General features: G+C 40.4%; 1 protein-coding gene across 4 annotated transcripts in view; it reads left to right on the top strand.

Annotated features, from left to right (window-relative positions):
* Positions 1-22,864, top strand: part of SLC26A5 (solute carrier family 26 member 5) — a 28,937-nt gene extending 6,073 nt beyond the window's left edge. The window contains exons 2-21 of one of the 4 annotated variants that reach the window (XR_015795117.1): positions 3,607-3,926; positions 4,518-4,657; positions 5,224-5,334; positions 6,824-6,990; positions 7,566-7,730; positions 8,052-8,204; positions 8,328-8,410; positions 8,501-8,648; positions 9,516-9,629; positions 10,013-10,090; positions 10,656-10,751; positions 11,177-11,283; positions 14,053-14,122; positions 16,097-16,189; positions 17,169-17,279; positions 19,354-19,566; positions 19,989-20,043; positions 20,807-20,914; positions 22,008-22,093; positions 22,729-22,861. Coding sequence is in view for 2 of the 4 variants with exons in the window: in XM_088134959.1 (XP_087991085.1) it covers positions 3,772-3,926; positions 4,518-4,657; positions 5,224-5,334; positions 6,824-6,990; positions 7,566-7,730; positions 8,052-8,204; positions 8,328-8,410; positions 8,501-8,648; positions 9,516-9,629; positions 10,013-10,090; positions 10,656-10,751; positions 11,177-11,283; positions 14,053-14,122; positions 16,097-16,189; positions 17,169-17,279; positions 19,354-19,566; positions 19,989-20,043; positions 20,807-20,914; positions 22,008-22,042 (2,202 nt within the window). In the remaining 2 variants the exon portion in view is untranslated. Of the gene's footprint in view, positions 1-3,606; positions 3,927-4,517; positions 4,658-5,223; positions 5,335-6,823; positions 6,991-7,565; positions 7,731-8,051; positions 8,205-8,327; positions 8,411-8,500; positions 8,649-9,515; positions 9,630-10,012; positions 10,091-10,655; positions 10,752-11,176; positions 11,284-14,052; positions 14,123-16,096; positions 16,190-17,168; positions 17,280-19,353; positions 19,567-19,988; positions 20,044-20,806 lie in introns of all 4 variants that reach the window. The other 3 variants (XR_015795118.1, XM_088134959.1, XM_088134960.1) reach the window with 3 other exon arrangements.
* The last annotated feature ends 1,413 nt before the right edge of the window (positions 22,865-24,277 follow it).

The following is a 24,277-nucleotide window of genomic DNA, read 5'->3' as shown; positions in this document are numbered from 1 at the left end:
GTAGCTGGGACAGGACATTTCTTCTGTGAAATAAACAGGACAGGGCTATGGAGGAGGAAACCACAGTATCAAAGGTTGCTTGTCTATGAGATAATGTGCAGACAGGCCATACAGACACACAGTGGGTGCCTAACGTAGAGCTATCAAAGCAGTGACTTGGATGTAAGTTTGCAATCCATCTAAGCCGAAACTGGTTTTGTCCTGGCTGTAAGGTGAAAGAGAAAGAACACCAGACTAGTTCAACCAGCCTGCTGGAAGAACTTTTATGTTACGAAACCAGAAGCCATTGTCAACATTGCTAACTCTGAATGTTGTCCCTTGGGCAATACTTTTATTGACTTCCACTTGTTCTAACACATGGATCCAACAACTTCCTGCAGGAAATGAAAAATGTGAACTTTCCTGGAGCGTGGCTGCATTTAATTGCAAAGGACTGTGTTTCTGTCAGCCGTTTCTCCTTTGGCACTCTCCCACCGTCCATGTGTTAGGGCTACAATTCCCAGAATATTCAGCCAGTGTAGCCAATACACCTGGGGAGTACTTGGTTGGGAAAGGCTGTTTTATACTGTTATGTATTTCCCACTCCTTTGATCAATGAGATCTGCCAGTCTGGTTTCCTTTAGACAAGGGAGCACTATTGTGTCTTTACAACCTGCAGTACGCTGTCTTTATAATGAGAACAAGTTTGGTGTAATGGTTAAAAGGCACTGAGCTAGAAACAGGAGAACATGAGTTCTAGTCCCACCTGAGGCATGAAGCCAGCTGGATGACTTTGGGCCAGTCCTGTTTCTCAGCCCTTGGAAGGAGTCAAGACTGACTCAAAAGCACCCAGATACATATATTTATCATAGACAATACATTTCAACTGGTCTCTTGTCTAAAGGAAGCCAAACTGTCCGTTCTAAGCCTGGGAGATCTCATTGGCCAACCTTGTTGAGGCTCAGAACTAAGGAAAATTAGGCCTGGTTAGTAGTGGAAAGGGAGAAGACCAGAAGATCTCTAAAAGGAGCTCCATGCTCCTTTCCACATTTCACATCAAAATCCTCTGCACCTGTCCTGTAATATGAGCAACACACAAGCCTCCATGTGGAAATTATAGTCTCTCATTTAAATCTCAACATCTTCTATGCTGATTTAAGTCTACCCTCAGCCAGGAGATACCTTAATGCCACTGTTCATTTTCCTGTAGGAGAAATGTAGTTATTTTAATCACAGCAGTCAAATAACACAGCCTAGGCAGATGACAATCAATTTCCTGGCCTTGGAAAATTAAAGGAAGTCCCAGTGGTTTGGCCAGAGCAGACGTTGAAGAGACATTCTGGAAGAAGGAAACCACAAGCCATTTTTCTATTCCTGCAACAAAATAATGAGCCACAAAGTCACTAGCTATCAGACACAACGTTGATCTTTGCTTATAGGCAAAGCATATAGAAACAGGAGATTCTCCCAAGGCAATCAGTCAGAGGTCTAAGGAGTCCTGCACTGGTTTCCCTTTCCCCTTCAAACTTGCAGCTGCTCTTCCATGTCCAGCCAGGGCAGCATCAACACCATGATAGCTCCCACTGATGAAATATTCACCATTTGTTCTAGGAGTCTAACAGACGGATATTAAAACCAACCCTGTTTTGTTCTCTGTTTGGAGAGCTGGTGCTGAACTTGAGCAGAACCTAGCTGATGCTGTTACTCTACAGGAGAGTCTATTTGTCTCCCGCTTGTTGATCGATAGCAGCAGTAAATCCTTTCAAAGCTTGCTTTTATTGGAAGGGTTTAAGAGCCTTTATCTGACGGATAAGGAAAAGTGCGGCAACTCTATTGCTGCCATTCTGGGTTTCTGCAATGCATTGAGTTTTTGTAAGAGCAGCTTTTCATCGTTCATGTTTTCCTTTTGGCATACAGAGAAGTTGACATTCAAAGCAGCTTTACGTTTGTCTAAAAATCTAAATTAAAAAAAAAGCTTACTGGAAGGATGCCTAGCAGTCCTCTCGTTAAAATTCGTTCTCCCTTTCAAAGAAGGAGTTCAATCCCGTTGCTGCCAAACATGGCTGAGCTTTCCATATCTGCTTCTGGCAATTGGCGTTATCCCTCTCCTGGGATCTGTATGTCCCACAGCATCGCAGGAAGCTACTGTTGATTGTCAACCTGTTGGTACAGGTAGCCCAAGTTGTGTGACAGGCAGCAGTGTTTGGGGGCTTCTGGCAGGAGTCTTCTCAATCTCAGCTGGCGGTGCCAGAGTTGACCTTGAGATCTTCTGCATGAAAAACCATGTGTGTTAATTTTTGTATGGCTACAGTTGTTTTTATTTTTTAAATCGTGTTCACCACTCAGAGTCACCTGGTGAGATGGGCAGCCGCACAAATGGAATGAATGAATGAATGAATGAATAAATAAATTATGCCACTCCTCCCAGAAGTATCTAAATGTTTGGGGGACTAGCGAAAAGAAAGCTGAAAGACTGGCACTGAGGTAGTTTATTTGGGATGCCCAGGTGAAGACCAGGGAAGGACCAGGTTAGCCAAGATCCTTGCGAGCTTGATAGGAAGGAAGGAGATTCAGCAATAGGTAGTCCCTAGCACTGGTGGTCATCTTCCTTGGTTGAAACTGAAAACTAAATAGAGGTGAAGAATAAGACCTCCATCCTGGAAGTAAGTCAACCAATCATGGCTTGTACCATGATTCTCCATTCCCAATTTTCTTTTTTTTTTCTTCTTGTACTCCTTTAAGTATGTTGAATCCTCACAGGATTGTTTTCTTAGTTTTTGTGGGCAGTGGGCAAGTTACTTCCCATATTTTCTCCTCTCCCAACTCTTTAAATATTGTCCTTGGCCTTCTACAAATCTGGGGGTGCTCTGAGCATGCTAATATGTATCCTACCTGTATGTCAGTGTTCCTCAACTTTGGCAACTTTATGATGGGTGGACTTCAACTCCCAGAATTCCCCAGGCAGCCATGCTGGCTGGGGAATTCTGGGAGTTGAAGTCCACCCATCATAAAGCTGCCATGGTTGAGAAACACTGCCTTAAAGCAAAGGTATATGAAGTGGTGTAGATCAACAGGTGTGGAGTGTCCAAGTTGGGAAAACTGGTTTTGTTCCTTTGAACATGGGAGAAAGAGGAGGAGCAGCAGTCCAGTGGGGTCCTCGCTTGCTTGCTGAATGTTTACGGTTTACTTCTCAGTAAAACATGCAGAGGCTCAGGCTTGCATCTGTGTGCATAAAGGATTGGGACACCAGGAATCCTTCTCCAAGCAAGGGGTTCAGCGACCACTGTTGCACCTGAATTGTGAAAATATTTTTTTAACTTGCCCCCCCCCCCCCATATGGCATCCTTGCGCGGTGCACAATTTGTATACCAGGTTGCGGCAGCCCTGTATGTGGCATAATAGTGGTGTACATAGAGGAGATTCAAAATAACAGTGAGGTGGGTTGGGGTAGATTGCTGCCAGATTGTTCCCCCTTCCCCCTCCCCAAATATCTGCTGGTAGAGGCAGCCGCCTTACTCTTTCTGACGGTAGAATCAACCATGGGGCAATGCCTCTGAAAGAGTGATGAGAAGGTGAAATCATGTTTTGATTTGCTAATTTCCTTTTTCCTGGTCATCTTTCTTTCAGTACTTTTGCTCGAGAGAAGAGTGGCATAGCACCAGATCTGGAAACTTCCTTTTGTAGTTTTCCTTATTAAAAAGGGACACTTCTTGCTAATCTTTTTATACAAGTGTACTTTGGTAGCAACCTCAAGGAACATCTCTCCTGTCCTCTGTTCATTGAATATGTACTATGGAACATGTTGGAGAATATGAAAGATGCCCCACGTCATCACGCATGTACTGTGTGGAGAGACAAGTATATAGTCAAGGAATCCTACAAGAGCAGCTGCATACAAAGGACAAAACACCCCAGCCTCTTGGTCAAAAGATAGCACGTGTTCTTCGGTAAGATGTGAAATCTCCTTGGTCTCACTAAATTAATCAGCTGGCAATTCCTTGGATCCTATCTTGCCTTTCACAGAGAGTAGCCTAATCCAGCAAAGGTTGTCGCTGTGGAAAACTGAGGAAGGAAATAATTCTCTGCACTTCCCAGTATAATGCTAGCAATGTATAATTACATTAATTTATTAGGATATTAATTCAGCATGGATGATGAAAAAAAATCAAGATGGCACCTTTGATCACGTGGGTGCAGCTGCCATCTTGGCTTTTTTGACCCCCCTACGCATTGACTTTGTATTAATACTAGTATATTTTCACTGTAATGGCAGAAATTGGAATTTTGCTCCCATATGTGAATGATCATGCAGATGGCAGTAAACCTGGGAGTAAATATGCTTTTATTTAATTGGATTTACACCTAAATAAATATGCCTGGGGTTCTTTTATAAAACCCATGCTTAGCTTATTCAAAACATTTTATCTGCTTCCAGTGGTAAGGCTAATATATTTTCTATAATGGATTTTTCTTTTGGCCCAAGACATCTTGTTAGTTTCTTTCGGCTGACAATATGTTTTTGCTTTTGATGTTTTCAGCTGTTCTTCCAAGAAAGCCAAATCGGTTCTCTACAGCTTTTTCCCTATTTTAAGATGGCTTCCTCACTATCCTGTGAAAGAATATTTGCTGGGAGATGTGATCTCAGGGATCAGCACGGGGGTCATGCAGCTCCCTCAAGGTTCGTAAAATTGTACCTTTGGAAAAAAAAATCTTCAACCTCATGAGAGATTTTTTGTGACCCACTGCAGATTTGCTTTCATAATTTGCATGGATATATGCTGGGCTACAATTCCCATTGTCTCCCAAGGGTTGATAGGAATTGTAGTCCAACAGAAGATTTCCCATTCCTGTTTAAGAAACAGTGCACATCATTTTTGTATGTAATGATTTCAGCAACTGACCTTTGACCGTTGTATAGATTAGTCTGCAAAATCCTTCTATTTTTTCTGTCCAAAATCTACCAAGATTTGGAGAAATTGAGGGACTGAGAGAATGTTTACAAGAGCAGCTTTTTGTTGTTCAGTCGTTAAGCCGTGTCCAACTCTTCGTGACCATGTGAACCACATCACGCCAGGCCTTCCTGTCCTTCGCTGCCTCCCTGAGTTTGCTCAGTTTCATGCTCATTGCTTCAGTGATTACAACCGTTTAACTATTCTTCATTGGCCACTTATTCAAATAATTTGGTTGGGATCTTATGTGCTTCTCATCTACGCTTTCTTTTTTCTTCTTTAATTTTTCTCCCAGGATTAGCATATGCATCGCTGGCTGCAGTCCCTCCAGTGTTTGGCCTGTATTCTTCATTTTATCCAGTCTTTCTGTATACTTTTTTTGGAACTTCCAGACATATATCAATAGGTATATCTTTTAATGTATCAATGGATTTAGTTGATGACTGTGATCTTGAAAATAGAGTTGGGTGGGACCCATTCTATTTTTTTAAAGGGGACCACCTTTGTTACACCAAGTCAAAGTTATCTGTATCTTATCATGAATCTTGTATGTGGAAATTACTACCTGATGTTTAAATCTCAACATCCTTTAACTATATCCTTAGCAAGCATGCTTTAGTACCAATATCTACTTTTCTGTATGTGAAAATAAGCGCAGCAGTCAAATAATGTATCCCAGGTAGGTGACTGTTGCCCCTGGTTGACCTTGACTATACTTGGATAGTCAAGGTCTTGGATGGAAGTTCACCAGGAACGAGGGTAGGAAGCTGAATGAACATTCTGGAAGAAGGAAGGTGGTGGCAAACCATTTCCATATTATTGCCAAGAAACCTACCTGAATGTGTGTAAAGTCACCAGGAGCTGAGTTGACTTGATAGACGCTACTTTAGCAATTTTTCTGTGAGTCAGAAGATTTAGCAGGGATTTGTTAAGTTTCTATCCCCAGTCTTGCCTCTACAACCAATTCACTAGATTGCCTTCGACATGCTCCCATTTTTTTCAGATCTTTCCTGCAAAATGGAAATGATTTACAAATTCCTGTGAAATGCATTATGGGACTAGGCAAAAGATTATGAACGCTCAAAAAAAAAAAGTACATAAGACTGGTATTGCTCATACTACATGTTGTTATTTAAAGTAACAAAGTAATAAATGACCCAGAAAACTCTGGTACGCATTATCCAAAATAAAATAACAAGAAGTGCTGGTTTTTTCCTGTATTTTATTTACCCTAAAACATTATTCATCAAGGGAGACTGTAGAGTGCAATAACCAAAGCAGCAGTTCTTCTTCCTTACTCTGTTTAGGGAATCAAAATGACCTATATATTAGTTACTCTTTGTGTTCCTGTGCCTGGGCACATGTGTATAATTATCTATTTCAGGGATGATGGTGAATAATAGCTATCCAGTGCCATGGAGTTAGGTGAGATAGAGCTTCTGCTTTGCTAGTTCTGTAGACAAGCATGTGTATCTCTCTTGGAAGCTCTTTAAGTTCAGGTGTAGTTGGACCAACCATCAACCTTACACCAGCTGTAAACCCTGAAATAGGGACTTCTGAAGATGGGATAGAAGTGGTCTTGGATATGTTGAGTCCAAAGGCCCTTTATTTGCTGAAGAGGCTCAAGGTTATCCCAGAGCCATTTTGAAGTTGAATGGTGCATCAGAAAAACAAAAGGAAGTCTACTCTTGGTTGCTTTCACTATGTCACTATCCAATGTGAGTTGGCTGTATTTTGGAAGGAGAGGTGGAAAGTCTCTGCTTAATATGCATGTCTGGAATTGCACTGTGGGTTTTTCCTCTCTCTCTAATACAACAAAACTATCAAGGTTTCTTTCACATTCCTTGATGGTGTTGGCAATACGCATCTCTTCCCCTAACGGAATCCTCCTGCAGGAACGTTTGCTGTGATCAGCTTGATGATTGGGGGAGTGGCAGTCAGAGAAGTACCTGATGAGCTGTTTGACATGACAGACACCAACTCTACCAACAGTACAGATGCCAGAGATGCCATGCGGGTGAAAGTAGCGGTGGCGGTCACCTTGCTGTCAGGAATTATACAGGTAAAGGGTGTAACAGCTGGATTCAGAAGCAGATTTAGCTATTTCTTTCAGCTCAGTCAAAATCTGATTTTCTTGGTCTCTTTTGCAATTCAGTATTAGGCTGAATAGCTTCCATCAGTGTTTTTGTGTTTCAGGCAGGAGGTATGAGACACTGATCTAGAGTATGAGCAAGTGTGGCCCAACTATATTGCAGACGTACTTTGCTTTTGTTATGGAACCAGAAACTGTCTGCTAAGCTAACCTGGCATTTTATTCCAATAAAACTTAATTTTCAGTTTAAATTGGACAGAGTTGTTTACATTTCACAATATACCACTTGGAAAAAGTCATAGAGAAGAACATATATATATATATATATATATATATATATATATATATATATATGCAGAGGCATCTCTTGGCCAGGATTCTCATTAATCAAATATTTTCATATAGCTTCTTGTACCCTATGACTGAAAACATCTGCCTATTTTCTTGCAAGGAAAGGGGGGGGGGAGCCTGTACCTTTGCAGTTATTTAAAAACCAAAACTGATGACAATGACTGTTCCTAGAATGTGGGTTTTCTTCCTATTAGTTGTGTTTAGGATTCCTACGTTTTGGATTTGTAGCCATTTATCTCACGGAGCCTCTGGTACGTGGATTCACAACTGCAGCAGCTGTACACGTGTTTACGTCTCAGTTGAAGTATCTGCTTGGAATTAATATCAAACGATTCAGTGGTCCCCTCTCTGTTCTTTATGTAAGTATGTTTATAAAAGGATGCTTCATGTATTAGGCTGTTCCTGGCTGATGGGAATAGGCAACCTGGTAGACTTCAGTTGTTTAGCCCTTTGCTTCCTGCTTGCTTTGGACAACACAGTCAATGGCAAAGGGATGTGGGAGTTGTGGTCATCATAACCCTCTGGAAGGCATCAGATTGCTCCTGTTGCAGTCCCCAAAACATGTCATTGCTTTCCCAAGCCACAGACAGGTCTCTGGATCGCATCCAAAGCATTGGATAACCCTAATAGTAATCCTGTAGACCTAATTGGTTATCTTTCTATACTGTATTGTCTTGCAGAGTTTGATTGCTGTGTTTTCTAATATCACCAAAACCAACTTGGCCACTTTAGTTGTTGGACTCATTTGCATAGTGCTGTTGCTGAGTGGCAAAGAAATCAATGATCGCTTTAAGAAGAAGTTGGTGGTTCCTATTCCAATGGAGATCATTGTGGTAGGTCTTAAACCATAATTGAAATGTTCATTCTGCAGATAAAGGTAAAAACAGTTCCCTTTCCCAACTTTTCTTTGGAAGTTCTATTTGAACTATGATTTTTTTGTTTTGTGTGTTTTTAAGGTGGTCATTGGTACTGGAGTTTCATCTGGAATGAGTCTTTCCAAGACGTATGACGTTGATGTTGTTGGGAACATTCCCAGTGGGTAAGGATAAGGGTTAAGGTATAAGGAAGGTATATTCTTAGGGCCTCAAAATTTAATATAACTGATTTTTTTTCTCATCACTGCTTATAGATTATCCTCTCCCCGAATACCTGATGTCAGCCTCATCTCAAGAGTGTTTGTCGATGCAGTTGCTATAGCTCTTGTTGGGTTTTCCATGACTATCTCAATGGCTAAAATCTTTGCTCTTAAGCATGGCTATACAGTTGATGGAAATCAGGTAATGTAATTGCGACCTAGTGTTTGCTACTTGTGATCTGGATAAAAGACTGCAACCAATAATGTGTTTTCCCAGTAGGGTGTTGTTTTGACTCATCCTAGTGAATCCTGTGAGTTAGCAAGAGGGGATGTTCACTAGATAGTTCTGGTTACACTACACATCCCATTTCATCATTGATTCATTGATTATGTTCCATCAAGTTGTTTTCGATTCCTAGCAATCACATAGATAGGTTTCTCTAAGACAATCTATCCCTAACCTGTTCTTTCAGGACTCCCAACAGTGCAGTCCTCACCACTATAACTGAGTCTGTCCACCTTGCTGCTGGTTGTCCTTTTCTCTTTCCTTCCACCTTTCCCAGCATTAGAGCCTTCTCCAGAGAGCTAAGTCTTTGCATAATGAGTCCAAAGTTTAGGATAATTTGAGCCTGGTGCATCGAGTGAGAATTGATTTGGGTTGATTTGTTCAATGGTCCATTCATTAGACTGTTGGTAGAGGAGGAACTGTACGTGGAAGGTTGTTCACAATGTGTTGCAGACCTTTCAGCTTTATAACCATTTTGAATTGTCATTTAGGAATTTTGCCACTATTGAGAATAAGTAAATGTGTGTAGAGGGATCCACAGGAGGTATCAGAAGAGGTAGGATAGTGGTCATGGCCAATGACTGAAATCCTGCCCCAAAAGGTTGTGACCTCCATTTTGCCTTTTTGACCCACCCCATGGATGCCACTGAATGTCTGTTTTCCTCCAGTTGTAAAATGGTTTCTTATTTAGTAATCAATATTCATCTATAATGCTACCATATGTGATTCTCTTTAACAGTATTTGTTATAAGTTCTCTTCTCTTCCCCTTTATGTTATCCCAGGAACTTATTGCATTAGGTATCTGTAATTCCACAGGATCCTTTTTCCAGACTTTTGCTGTCACTTGCTCAATGTCTCGGAGTCTTGTTCAGGAAGGCACTGGAGGAAAGACTCAGGTATGAAGAATATCTATTTTTATCTGATATCTTTCCCTTTTGTCAAGGAAAGTAAGATAGGGTACCTAGTTGGCCCATTAAAGGGTATCCTCTTATCCACATTATGTTGGGTAACTTCCACTGAAATCTTTTAGTGAGAGCTCCAAGATAATTCCCCCTGGTTCTTAACATTTATTCCCAGCAGAATGTCTGTAACTGCTCTCCAAACTTGGTGTCCAACAGATGTATTGAAACTATAGCACCCAACTTTTCCAGCCCAGCAGATCTATACTATATGGGATTAATACTTAAAATTGTCAGGTTTATTAGCAAAAGTTCATCTGAGAAGCTGATACATCCTAGTCCTTATTCTTACTCAAAATGTTTATCTGTGTTTTGTACAGATTGCGGGTACTCTGTCCTCAATCATGGTTTTCTTGGTTATTATTGCCATTGGTTACCTCTTTGCACCCTTGCCACAGGTAAGTGATCTCCATATGTCTAAATCAGCAGAATTAAAACTCCAGTTGTTTAAACCATAATATCTGTGTCTGTTAAGCATAGCTTTTTTTCTGCTTGGTAGTCTCAGAGCTTGATTACCCACATCTTGGATAATTATTGGATATTTTATCTTGTATCCTTTTCTCTGGTGACTCTCCTTAAATACCACCGGCTTTTTCTAAAATTCTTTCTGAATATCCTTAATTACAATGAATATATTTATTGTATTGTTCTCATCAGATCTTAGAGAGCAGGAAGAGTAAGTTTTAGGCTAACTTTTAAAAGAGAAAAACTAGGAACACTGCCAGCTGTAGACAGCCAAAACATATTGCTGGCAATTATCATAAAAACATCTCATTAGTTTCTGAGAAACGTGTGCCCGGAAGATCAAAGTATTGTTGTTTACCTAAACGTCTATTCTTGTTATGTTTTGAATTTTCTTTTAAAAATACATGCCTATAGATAGATGCCTGGAATGTTTCTCAAGCAGCACGGTTTTAAATGAATTCAGAGGAAAATCATACTGTTCTCAAATTATATTCCTAGACTGTGCTGGCAGCAATTGTAATGGTCAATCTGAAAGGCATGTTCAAACAATTTGGAGATATTGCCCACTTTTGGAGAACCAGCAGGATTGAACTGGTGAGTGATTTAATGCCCATCAGCATTTTTCTTCAGCTTTTCTCAGCTATTTTTAATTAGATGCAGCAGTGCAGCATTCCTCCGCCATCGTTGTGTTGCACAGGGAAAAGCCGCAATGTGAGAATCAAGCAATTCAAGAAGAGTGAAGCTCCAGGGCCTGTGAGAATCCTCACGTGGTTTGTGGTTGAGTTTTTTTGGCTTAGTGTGGCAGGATCAGGGAAGGAGTCGTGCTTTGTTTTAGGGAAATAAATTTCAGAAAATTGGAAGCCTGCTTCTAGTTGGCTTATTCAGTGTAGTTGCCTCGTGTGGAAATGGAGATGCAGTTTATTAATTCTACCACCTAAGGATGTGAAGCCCAGATCGTCGTGTTGAAAAGCAGTGACTGTATGTTGCTGATTGGGTGTTTCATTTCTTTGTCTTTTTAGGCAATTTGGATCGTAGCTTTTCTAGCTTCTGTTTTTCTGGGACTAGACTACGGCTTACTCACATCGATCACTTTTGCAATAATTACCATTGTATACAGGACTCAAAGGTAAAGTTAACTTTTAAAACAAAGTTCTTGGTGGTAGAAGTAAAAAAAACCCAATACACTTCTTTATGTTTTTCTGCTTTCAGTGTGGTTTCCTACCAGAGGTTGGTGATGATCCAGGGGTGTTGGCTGGAGGGGGGTGTAAAAAAAAAAAAAATTAAGATGGCAGCTATGATCATGTGATTAGATCTGCAGTTTGGGACTTCAGTCGTGGTGTTGTGGCTGCCATCTTGATGTTTTTGAACCACCATCCCCCCCAGTGTCTCTGTGATTGTCAGGTTGAAAGGCCAGCAATAACACCCACCCACACCAGAGCCCTTGTATTCCCTCAAGGCGCAGGTTATTCTGTGGGTTACCCTCACAGCAGGGATGTCCATAAGATATGGTCAAAAAAGTCAACAGAGTGGCCAGGATGCTGCGATTGAAGTTCCACCTGTTTCTTAGGTGGATGCGACTTTAATCCCACATCAGTACACATGTACGTCTTACCCAGATAAGCAGATAAGTTCTAGGAGAAGTAACTGTTACATGTCTCCACATGTTTCTCTCTCTTTCTGTGTCCCTCCTAGCATGTGTACGCATGTGCTTGTGCAGGAATTCTTTTTGTCTTTTTCTGAGTTGGATTGACACATGCCATTAGCAAGATCTACTTGCAGAGATAGTGAGGGGAGGATGTTTTCTAGCAGGTGTTCACTCCTAACAGTTTCAAAGGCACATTTTCTTCCTAGAAACGTTTATCTTAGGAGGCACCTAGGAGCTCTAGGCTGGAAACAGGCATGCTCAAAGATATCGTTTCTTCCTAGAAATGGCGACATCTCAGCTCCGGCTGGTCCAACCAAGATGGCTTATGAGTTGTTCAGTGTAGTTTCTCTCTGATCCAACTAGAAAGGCCTGATGGTGTATTTTAATATACATGATTGAATATGCCCCTGTAGCACTTATACAACAATACATGCTTCCACATCTAGTTGCTTCTGCTAGAATCACAGATCTCTACCAGCCATATGCGCATTTACTACTCGGTATCCGAGCAACCATGAGCCCTTCGATGGAATTGTCTTAATTTATTAATTGGAAGAGCTCCATTTTGATCAATTTCCAGAGGGCCAGCAGAGTCAGGGCAATCTGAACCTCCTGTGGAAGGCTATTCCCTAAAACAGAGTCCACAACAAAAAACATCTCCTCCTAGCATCAGGCTTTCTAATTTTGTGGTAGGAGGGGCTATCAGCAATTTTTGCCAGACGGGTCAGTTCTAGTTGAAGGTGGTAGCCCTGCATGTCCGTGGCTTCTTATTCAACAAAGCTTCTATTCTAACTAACCATGATATCTATACAGTAATCCCACCAGCTGCAGCTCAATCAGGGCACTTGGAGGCTGAAAGCTTGGTCCCAATGGAAAAATTGCAAATGGGGAGAATTGCACGTTGATGTTTCTGGAATATTTTATAGAAAGGAGTGGCGTACTTTAACAAGATAGCTACCTAGGACACTTGATCTGCATGTTGATGATTTGATCAAGAGTAGTAAATTGAATACCTTCCAGCCTTAAGCTAATAGTCAATATGTTATGAGGAGACCTTTCCCCCCCCTCAAAAAGGGAAAGCTTTGACACAGGTGCAAAGGTCTTGAAAAGGCATCTGAGGCTACAATAAAACTATAAAAGCTAATTTAATATAGTAATATCAATCAAACGTTATTGCGGTCATCAGCCAACAAGATTAAGAGTAATAAAAGATCCAGAAGCATTTTTTATATCGGATTCCTTTAGATAATTAAAAAGTACATACGTACACTGATAGCTTTTAAATCTGATATGATTAATACTGGTCACGTAATTATTGGAATTTTTGCTAAATTTTCTCTGATTAAGCAGAAAACATAATTGCAGACATTAGTCCATGCACGGTAGCCAGATAATCACATCATAAGATTGAGGCTTTGTAGCAAAAGAGACGATGAGGGTGGGGCTGGGGGTGCAGTGGACACATTTGAAATTTTAAAATCATTTTCGGGCTCTAAAAGTCACAAAACAGCAAATCAGTAGAAGGCAACCTGGTACAATTGCCCCCCAAAGGACGTCTTGTCTTCCAGGATGCTCTCCAGCCCCATGACTTACCTTTATTCTTTTTGGGGGGGTCAGGTAGGCATGCTTTTAAATCAAGCCCTGAGCTCTGGCTGCCCACCATTTTCCTTTCCAACAAGGTCTGTGCAACTCGGATGGCACATCTTTATTTAGCCTGGAAAATGACGTCGATGCTAGAGGTTGAGGTTGGCTTTCAGCTTTCCCCAGGTTTTATAACCCTGAAAATAGTCTTTAAAAAAATCAAAGTCAGGTAGGATAAGGAGATGCTGTGGATGGGAGGTGGAAACAGAACTCTTGCTCCAAAATATATTCAAAGTACATTTGAAATTATGACCCAAATAATGTCTTCATGGGGTTTTGTTGCTCTAAATTCATGTACTTGCTTTTTTTTTGGTTCTGGATCCATTTCTTGCATGGTAGATTATTTGTAAAGGCTTAATTATATCACTACTTGTTTTGTTAGCAGTAGCTTTGCTTATTTTACCTCTTGATCAGTGAGACAGGTTCAAGGCAGTAGAACAATGACAATGGTCATAAACGTTGGACCATTCAGTGAAGGGACAGTTTGATTGTTTGGTTTCTGAGAATTTTGCCAGGCTCTAGTACACATAATTCTATGACTTCTCTAACAGGAATGGTTATAAATCTAGACCAACTAACACATTATATTTCTGTAATTTTTCTCGACAGCCCCCAATATAGAATCCTTGGCCAGATTCATAACACAGATATTTATTGTGATGTGGAAGCATATGAAGAGGTAAGGAGATTAGGAACTCATGAAAGCAAAGAAAATTAATCTGTTCAGTTAAGAATGGGGGGGGGGGGGACAATAGGATCCCATAGTGAATCTCCCTTAGAAGTATTGAACTCTAGTCTTACCAGTCCAGGTTCATGAAAGAAAAGGTACTTGCAGGAATCCTCAGTAGAATGGTTGGGTTGAACTGCAGCTAGGAAGAAGAGCAACCAAAACTGGTAGGCTTGTTCAGAAGGAGGTCTGAAGGTTTCCAGGTCAGGAAGGCTGATCCATACTTTGGATTTCATCTCAAAAAGTAGATTAGAAGGCACAGGCCCATAGATGTAGTATCTGCTTCCACTTCTGAAAGCAGCCTCATCCCAGAAAAAGACAATGCTGCTTTAACATTTGATACATTGGTGCTGCCGTGTCCTCCAAAACACTTTGAGAGGTCACATCCAAAGCATTACCTGGGCACGTTTATCTGGTTTCAGATGGTAGTCATGCATGTCGATGGGGACTCTTATTTCATTTTCCTATCCTGTAATTTCTAGGATGCATCAGGCCTAGTCTTCAGGACAGGAAAATATGAAGTTGAATGATGAAGTTTTAGAAAGGATGGTAGGGGAGGGAAATCCAATTTCCAGCTGTTCTTCTGCTTTCCTTGCAAGTAGAGGACTATTAGAGCAATGTTTCTCAACCGTGGCAACTTGAAGATGTGTGGACTTCAACTCCCAGAATTCCCCAGCCAGCAAGGGGAACCACACATCTTCAAGCTGCCAAGGTTGAGAAACACTGCACTAGAGCAAAGATTTTTAAACATTAGTTTTCATTTGCAGAGAGATTTTTAAGTGGGGATGTCTGGAAAGCTGACGTGCTCCATCTGGAATTGGGCATGGGAGGACAATTCTTACATCCCATCTACTTATTTATTTATTAGATTTATCAGCCCCACCCCAGTCTGTACAACTCTGTATGACTCTGGGTGGCTTACAAACTGTAAGAACAGAACACAATAAAAACAGAGATTATACAGTATCATCCAAGAGAACTCCTGATCAGCAATCATTTAAACAATGGTATCCTACAAGGAGGCTGCAATCCATTTTAACCCTGGACTTGGGAATAGAGTCAGGTTTTAAGGCTCATGTAAGCAGGTCCGGGGTGAAACAAAATGTAGACTTGGGGTAATCCTGAGTACTATGGAGCAAAAGGCAAAGTTAGCCTACTGACTTTCTGAGGTTATAAAATCATGCTCTTTTTTTATATGTACATCTTTTTAAAGTATTTTTAGCATATTCTTTAGTTAAAAAGTGCTCTTAGAATACACCATTCTGCATGCAGGGTGGCAAGGATCAGACAGACCCTTCTCCATGTAAAATGAGGCGACATCATCCCCACATGACAGCTGTTTCCATCTCACAAACCCGGCTGTTGGGTTCCTGCCTGCTAATTCTGTTTACTACAGATGTGGAAGGTGTTGGACTTTATTAGAATGATGAAGATGAAACAAGCCTGCTTGAGTTGGGAAAATGATTCCAACAAATAGAACATAGTTTAGTGGTCTGCCAAAAAAAAGAGAGAGAGAGAGATCTTACTGCAAGTTTGGAGCGTAAACAATCCATGAAGGCAACATTTATAACAGTATGTTTGTTTGCCAGAATTAAGGGAGAGTGGAAAGGAAATATGTTTTACCGGTAGAGCAAAAGTCACAGTGTTTAAGGACTGTAAAAATCATAATTTTTTTTTGAAATGGGAGTTCCATCCTTCCCACTTCCCCCTCTCCCACAGACACGGAAACACACACACAACTTTTGTGTCAAGAAAAATAGTCCCATAGAAACCCTAATCTGACCTGCATCTAGTAAGTTTCTTGATGGTGGCATCACTTACTTTTGTGGGGTAGACAAGTAGCTGTTCTTCCAAGTTCTAATGAATTTAATACAACAGAAACATATCAGAGTACTTACTGCTTGCTTTAATTCCACCATGCTTTAGGTAAAAGAATGCCCTGGAATTAAAATATTCCAGGCAAATGCACCACTCTATTTTGCCAACAGTGAACTGTATACCAGTGCATTGAAGAAAAAGGTAAAGAGACGTCCTTCTTTCTGTTATTTAATCCACTGTAAATTTTCATAGCCAAATTGTACAAGTAAACTCATGAAATGTATTTTTGCTGGGCTCTAGAATTTCAGGCTTCAGGGGGAGACAGTAACAGGTAGTGTTATTCGCAATCTAAAAAAAAATCTTATAATGCCCAGAGTTGAGGAGACTACCATTTCTATTTAAGATGCTAGTTTTATACTTGTACAGAGGCTGGTTGGTTTGTTTTTTTAATGGGGCAGAGGTGATGATGGTGATAACGTCAACGTTTCATGTCTTTACCTGCAGTTTTAAATGGTACAATCCAACAGTAGGTTCATCAGGTTCCACCCATACTGTATTTAGCTAAATTAGCAGAGCTTCTTCTTTTGGCCAGAGCTAAGAATAATTGGGGGATGAGCTCTTAATGACCATCATGTCTAAGCATGTGTTTCTACGTGTGGTTTTCTTCCTCATGCCTTGCATATGTAGAATCTAATATGCGATGCTTAAAAATTATCTTGCTTGTCCCTGTTGGCACATCTACCCATCTAAATATATTTAATGGGGAGAGTGGGGTTACCACACTAAAATGTTACATCCAACTTTCCTGAAATGTATTCAAAAGTATTACTGTGTGACCAGTGATGTTTGAACTGAGAAAAGAGTCAATTTACTAGAATATCCAAAACCTCTTTGCTGTTCTAAATCACAGTCCCGCTAAAATGACCCTTTGCGATGGAAGTCAGTGATAAACTTAGCAAGTGAATTAACTTCATTAATAGCTTTAATTCAGTAAAGCCATTAACAGCTGTATTAAATTAAAGCTATTCATTAAGGGGCAACTTTTGGGAAAACAGGTGTAAAGAAGGATAGCATCCCATATGTATAAGGACAGCAGCCTATCAGTGAAGGTTATCTTGCTTCTGTGCCAGATAAGATAAAGTTTCATGAGATTTGCCTTTTTTTTTTGGGGGGGGGGTAGACTGGTGTCGATCCCTGCAAAATATTGGCAGCAAAAGTTAAAGCACAGAAAAGACATGCAAAGGAACTAAAGCGCCTGGATGAGCAAAAGAAGAAAACAGTTTTGAAGCTGGTAGGTAAGGCGTGTAGTGGTGAATACAGACTGTGGCTTGTGTTCATTTGCTAAGACATTTGCTTCATTTTATACACCTTGACTGAGATCAGTGGTAATAGCCAAGGTTTCCTTCAACCCAGGGCTGGGCATCCAGAGGAAGATCCAAAAAGTCAGTTTGGTCTCTGTAAAGCCTGACTGAAGCTCTGCCCCTTTTAAAGCTTCGTTACACGGTGCTAATGAAACGTTCTTCATGAAACCACCAAATTTCAGCCCCGTAATGTGAATATTTGGTGGTGTGATTCTGGGTTCTTCTTTTTTAAGGAAAAGAAGACAAATTAGAAATGTTAAGGCTCCTCAAGGTTTAATACATTCATTTCCCTTTTAAAAAAATGAAGAGGAAGCAAACAAAGAAATGTGGGCAGCCCTCCCTTCCCACCCCAGAAGTATTTTCTCATGTTTCACGTGAACAAGGGTTAAGGTTAATGTCCATCTTTTCACTTAATCAGTGTGAGGAAGGAAGGAAGAATTGATTTTGAGAAGGGATTCCAGGAATTCAAGTGGCTGGGAGGAAACTCGGTTCCTCTAAAGCAACAGATGTCTAATCTGAGATGTTCCTGGAGCCAGTTGCTTTCTTGGCAAGGAATTAGTTCCATCTCCAACTGATTTAGCAGCTATGGCTGTTCCTACTCAGATATAGACTAGCTACATTGATCCAGTCATTAGTAATATGTTTTGCCAATTGCCAACGCGCTGGCCAGGTGCAAGACAAATGGTCCTTTTAGTTCTTTCAGATCCAGAGACAATGAACACACCAGCAGGTGAAGAGATTTTAAGCTTTATTGTTAAGTCTAGCAAACAGATGTAAACAGGAATACAAGAGCATAGTATAAAAGCATAACATACCAAGCAAGATGATAAAACTCTTCCTTTACTGTTGGGAGCTACCATAAGGCGACAGCAGAGAGACTCCAAGATGGTTTAGAGTTGCTCTGTAGTGAGATGGGCAGTGACAAATTTGAAATAAATTAAAAAAAAAAAAAAAGCAGCTCATAGTCCTAAGGCCGGTGTCCACGCTCCAAGACTCCAGGGGCAATGCCAGGGATTTTTATCGAAGTCTGGCACTGCAATCCCATGACTCTGTTTCTTTGGAGTCAGGAGCTGTGAGAGTGACCTTGACCAGATAGTTCTCAGGATCTGAGATCTATACAGATAAGCTAGTGCTTAACCTAAACAATACTGAGGGTTCCCCCCCCCCATTTCTATGTAAACGTGAAAAACAAGCCAGCTAAACATTATTATGGCTCAGAGTGAACTTTCTTAACATGTGCAGAAGAAATCAAAATACGTCACCTAAGCTCCTCGAAGTAACAATGGTCTTCTCCATTGCCGCTACGTAATCTCAGGATTACATTATTACAATGTGTTATATGTGAGACTCCTCTTAAGGTTGATCCAGAATTTGGAACTAGTCCAAAATGCCACAGCTAGGTTGCTGCTGGAAATACAGTGCATCCATTCTGAAAGAGCTGCTGGATGGCCAGTATGCTAGACGACTGTTCAGTTTTCTTGTGCTGCCGTAGAAGCCTCTGAAATTCAAGTCAGGACTTGGACGTCTGCTGAATAATCTTCTCTTATATAAAGCATTGCATTCCAATGGGGATGGTATTCTCAGTTCCCCACTGTCAGTAAGAGGGTTTTTTAACTGGAAAAATGAAGTTGAGAAGTGTAATAGACAGCAATTGAGTAACACTCTTTGCTTAGATATTATTCCTTTTAATTACAGCCAGTAATTCTTTAAAAATCAGACAATGTGTAATTCTTTAAAAATCAGACAATATGATTTTCTGGATTTTTTCCCCCATTTTGTCTCTCATAGTTGAGGTATACCTATGATGAAAATTACAGGCTCTCTTATCTTTTTAAGTGGGAGAACTTGCACAATTGGTGGCTGACTAAATACTTTTTTGCCCCACTGTATAATCAGAAAAAAAGAAAAAGAAGATGACATTTTCTCCTGTAAATAGATGTACATGTTTGCCCAAAACTCTACTCTTTGTACTTAAGATTGGTATTTAATTGTCTTCCACCCAAGACGAATGACGTGGAGCATGGTGTGAAACATGAAGTCTTGCAAGATGAAGTGTCGCTTAATGGAAAATTCTCAGCGGCAGAAGCAACTCCCCAGGATTTATCTGCGGATGAACTAGAACGTTTTATGATACCAGGGATCAACATTCAATCAATCATTCTGGATTTTTCACCAGTGAACTTTGTGGATTCAGTTGGAGCAAAAACCCTTCAATCAGTATGTACTACCAGTTTTGATCACTCTTTCTGACAATAAAGTATCTGCTTAATTTTGTGCTATTTCATGTACACAGAGGAGAGATGAGCTAAGTTAAGATACTTCACTGTAGGAAGACCTCTTGCACAGTTCCCATTTGTTCCCAATGGGATTACACAAAAGTGCTTATGACTGTATTTGTTCAGTATCTTTTTTTGGGGTCTCCCCAACAGATGTTGTTGTTCCCTTATCTTTAACCACATCTGGAGGGCACAGGGATAAGAAAGACTGCTTGCATTTCCTCTTATTTCTTCTGAATGTTTCTAAGATGACTGGAAATCAACTTTAAGAGGGAATTTTATAGCAAATTTGTAGCTATTGTGCAATGAGCTTTGATAGGCCCACAAATATTAACTGAAAGTTATTTTCCTTCACTGTTGCAGATTATAAAAGAATATCAAGAAATTGGTATTTCAGTCTATATAACTGCCTGCAATGGTAAGTTGGAGAGGAAGGGTGGGTTTAACTTTCCTACAGTCATTAGGACATTAATGTTCTTTCTAGTCTTCCCCAACTTGATGTCTTCCAAAAATGCTAGACTTAAATTCCTACCTAGCCAATATGATGGGTGGCACATTCTTTAACACACCAAGTGAGCTCCTATAACAGACCAAGAAAGATGTGTGATTCCTTGCAGAACTAGGATTATATGAGTAGATGTGTCCATTTCTACTTATAAATGTGTGTCTTACACAAATACTTTGGAAACGTGGAAGCTGTGAGAAAACAAACCTGTTTTAAAGAGAAAAAAATCAGTATTGGACTAAAGTTAAAAATATATGCAAAAGAGAGAGAGAAAGAGAGAGAGGCATACTTTATGGTTTTAAATAAGCAGATGCTTTGGCCAAAAATTAATCTTATTCCCAGTGCTTTAGCCTAGTGCCGAACAGGAGCTCATCCACAAACATGTCAAGTTCATGAGCCAAAGAAGGCTTCCTCTTACAGAAATAACCATCAGCACCTCCTGGGGGAACAGAATCGTTCTTGCTCTTGTTTGTGAGAACTGTACTATGTGGCCGTCTTCTGTGTACAGGAATTACAATGATTTGAAATGACACACTGTCTTACCACATAGTCGTTCTTTGATGTAGTTTCATTTGTAGATTAAGGCTGGGTAGCACTATAGGGACTCTTAAATCAATACCTGACTCCTTATACCTTATATACGGCTGGAAGATCTTTTTTCTTTTTTTCCCATTAGGGTCTGTTATGGACAACCTCGCTAGACTGCACTTTTTTGAGAAAGCAGCCCTAAGAGACTTGTTCTTTCCAAGTATTCATGATGCTGTCCTCACCAGTCAGCTGACAGGTCTCTCTTCCTCCTATCTTTAAATGCACTGAGCTGAACTCCTACATCATAAACTATATGGACCTACGTGAACTTCCAAGGGCTCCTGTAGACATTTATTTAATTTGCACAGATTAGACAGAGCCTAAGACTAGCCACTCGTACGGGTATCTGAGTCTGCACCACAACAGCCTGCTCCTTGCCAGCCCTCGGTTTGAGGACTTCGAAGCCTTAATCCTTTCAAACGTCGTACCTTTCCACTGGATTCAAAAGTTGTTGATGGAAACATGGGATAAACGCAAACATTTGTAGAGAACCTGAAGGCTTGTCTATTTTGGTGCATATGTGTTGCAGTTTTTGTGGTTGTGGTTGAGTAACAGGTCAGGAAAATATTAATGCACTTTGTTATTTCTTTTTAACACAGTGTATTCCTGGCAAGAATTGGGATGATTGTTGAATGGAGCAGTGTGTGTGTGTGTGTGTGTGAGAGAGAGAGAATGATTGCTCCTCTCACTAGAAAATGTCAACTGCATTTCCAGATTTTCAGTGCAGAAATCATTGGTTTTTCATCTGATGACTACTAAGACAAGCATGAGCCTATGGTTTTGTAACAGTTTCTTTTTGAACCATGAGCTCTTTAGCTCTATTTTTTAAATTATTATGATGACTCAAGAGTAATAGATCATTTTCACATTGAGAAAGTTACTGTACTGACCCAATGCTAATCTTAAGTAAGGTATATTTAAAGTTAGCTGGGAATGAACAAAAGACAATACATAATGCAGCTAGACTAGGGAAGAGAAAACAAACCCTAGCACCCAGGTTAACAGGCCCAAATTCACTTTTTACAACTCAAGTTAGCTAAGTTTAGTTACTACAAGCTCACCATAAGTAGTCTTGAAGAGAAGAAATGGAGAAATGACATTTCCCAAGGTACGGGATTGTATTTGTTATATTTTCTATGCTCTGACGCGTTTTTAACTAAGTCACAAAAATACTGTTCCAAAAATCTCACATCGCTCGACTCCTGAGGAAATTGGTTTCTTGAGACCGTTTCCAGAGCGATGCGGGATCAGCGAACAAGCATAGCAATGTGTGTCCTGTTTTCCAGCAGATGGTTGCAGAGGGACAATCTGTTTTGTTCACTAGAATGCAGCTGGATGTCCTATGCAGCTTCATTTCAATAGTGCTTCCTCTCAGGTAGGTATATACAGGGTTGCGATACTTCTACTACGATGCACCCGAAAATAAACACTTTTAGTGGGGGAATTGATCACAGGCTTTAATTCCTCCGACTGTACGTTATAGGCCTTAAGCATCCGGGGTTTTTTCCCCCTGCCTTTCCACTAATGTTGCCAAACTGCTGTTGCCCTGTGCTAGAGTATTATTGTTAAACAAACAGGCTTTTCTTCCGTGCATTTAAACCAGAGAATATTGGTATATCTATTAAAGGCTGTTCACAAACATTTCTTTGTATCTGCAATCCTGGTCCAAGCCTGTAATGTTGGTAGCAGAAGGCTTGTCCATCAAAAGCAGTTTCATTTAGCATCAGTTTACAAACTTCATTGGTTATCTAGCATATACAGGTTTCTAGAAATAGAATTTGAGCCATTCAGTTCCCCCCCACCCTTTAGCAGAGTTGCTTCTTAGCGATGTTGTACAAAGGATATATAACTCCCATATCCTGCCTGTTTTCCCATGTTATATTTAAGGGAAGTAGCCTTTTGCAGTATTTGTGAATTGCTAGACTTAGAATGCACTGTGAATATACAGGTAATAATTCTGATATATTTGCAACATACATCTTGACTTTTTGTGTGTTTGTCTGCTTTTAGGACAATATATTCTATCAACCACCTGCTTACGGTGAAGCCCTGTTGCTTTTTATAACCAAACGTTTCTTTCAAATATGAGTCAAAAGTTAAACTTCTAAATAAACGTCAGAAGATAAATCTTGAAATTTCACTGATGGTTAACTTTGCTTTACACGGCCTTTTCCCCTCCTTTTTCCTATTGCTAATGTAATCAATTTTTTTATGGCCCAAACTGTGGTCATTATGTCTTATTTACCTGCCCATGTTTTTAATTCTAGTTGTTCCAAAGGAGTGCACAACAGAGCAACTTTTAAATAACTCCCATTAGGCCTTGCCCCCCTACATTACCTCAGAGTAGAAGGTTTTTCTCTAAGCCACAGCAAAACTTCCACCTAACTTGCTACCTAAATGGTGAAAATCAAAATCCGTTGGATCCTTCTACTTCCATCTCTATATAAAATTTAAGCAGAATACAGCATGTGTAAGTTGAATAGCAACTTTTTCCGTGGTGGCATTTTAGGGCTAACCTCCTGTATAATTAAGAATCCTTTTTTTCCCCTTTTTGAAACATATTATTTATTAAGGTTAATGAAATGGAAAATGCATTTTGTTCCAAGAGCGGGACAACACAGCCCCACTTGCAGGGGTACCTGCAAGGGGGAGGCGGGTTCAGAAAGTGGCCGCAACTCTGTCTTTACCCTAGACCTCTTTCATTGTTCCAAATGAACTGTATTCAAATGGAACAAAACTAGGAATGTTTCAGGTGTTCCTGTTACTGGAAACAATGAAGATCACTTTTGTTCTGGAAATTTTATTTCCTGAAAATTAGCAGAATACCCCAAAAGGGCTGGCTTAGTCATTACGGTGTTTCTCAGCATGTTCCATCCACGAACAATAGATTTTGCTGATTCTTAATAATAGCTACTGCACGGGAGAAGAGGTTCTGTGCAGGGTGGTGGGGTGTGTGCTCCATAGCATGTAGTTCCCCAAAAATAGAGCAGCATGGAATTAAAATATAGCCGTCATGAACGGGTCAGTCATGAACCATCTTGCTCAGCAAAACCAGTCTTTTTAGACTTGAAGTGATCTGGGCCAACAAACCTGTAGCAGCCTAGGCCAAATCAAGTTCAAACACCTTTGAAGCAAAATGCGTCATGAAGCACACCAACAGTAAACGGGGGGGGGGGGGGATGAGAATAATGAACAAATACTGAAAAGTTCAACAGCAGAGAGCCTCTGAATTGTTAAATGGCCTTTGACAAGAGGTTGCACAGAGAGCTCAACAAGTCAATCAAATATGACTTTAAGGTTAGCCTTTGTTCTTTAAACAGCCAGTGCTTAACCATTCAATTAAGCCAAACCAGGATAGCAATCTTTTGGAAAACACTACGTGGTTGAGCCTTTTAGGGAGGGAACGTGCATGCTCTGTTGTCCTGTTGCTTGTCCTTTGAAGGTGAAGACTCACAGCATTGTTAAAGGCACTCTGAGCAAGTCACAGGAACATATCAATGGCCCTCTCCAAGCCCAATGACTTGACTTTGCATTTACCATCATCACAGCACATCCAACA

This window comes from Python bivittatus, unplaced genomic scaffold, assembly GCF_059951505.1.
Source record: "Python bivittatus isolate LINGU-HERP-01145 unplaced genomic scaffold, Pbiv_v1 ctg000120_np1212, whole genome shotgun sequence".
NCBI lineage: Eukaryota > Metazoa > Chordata > Lepidosauria > Squamata > Pythonidae > Python > Python bivittatus.
This window is presented reverse-complemented; position numbering and strand designations above follow the sequence as displayed.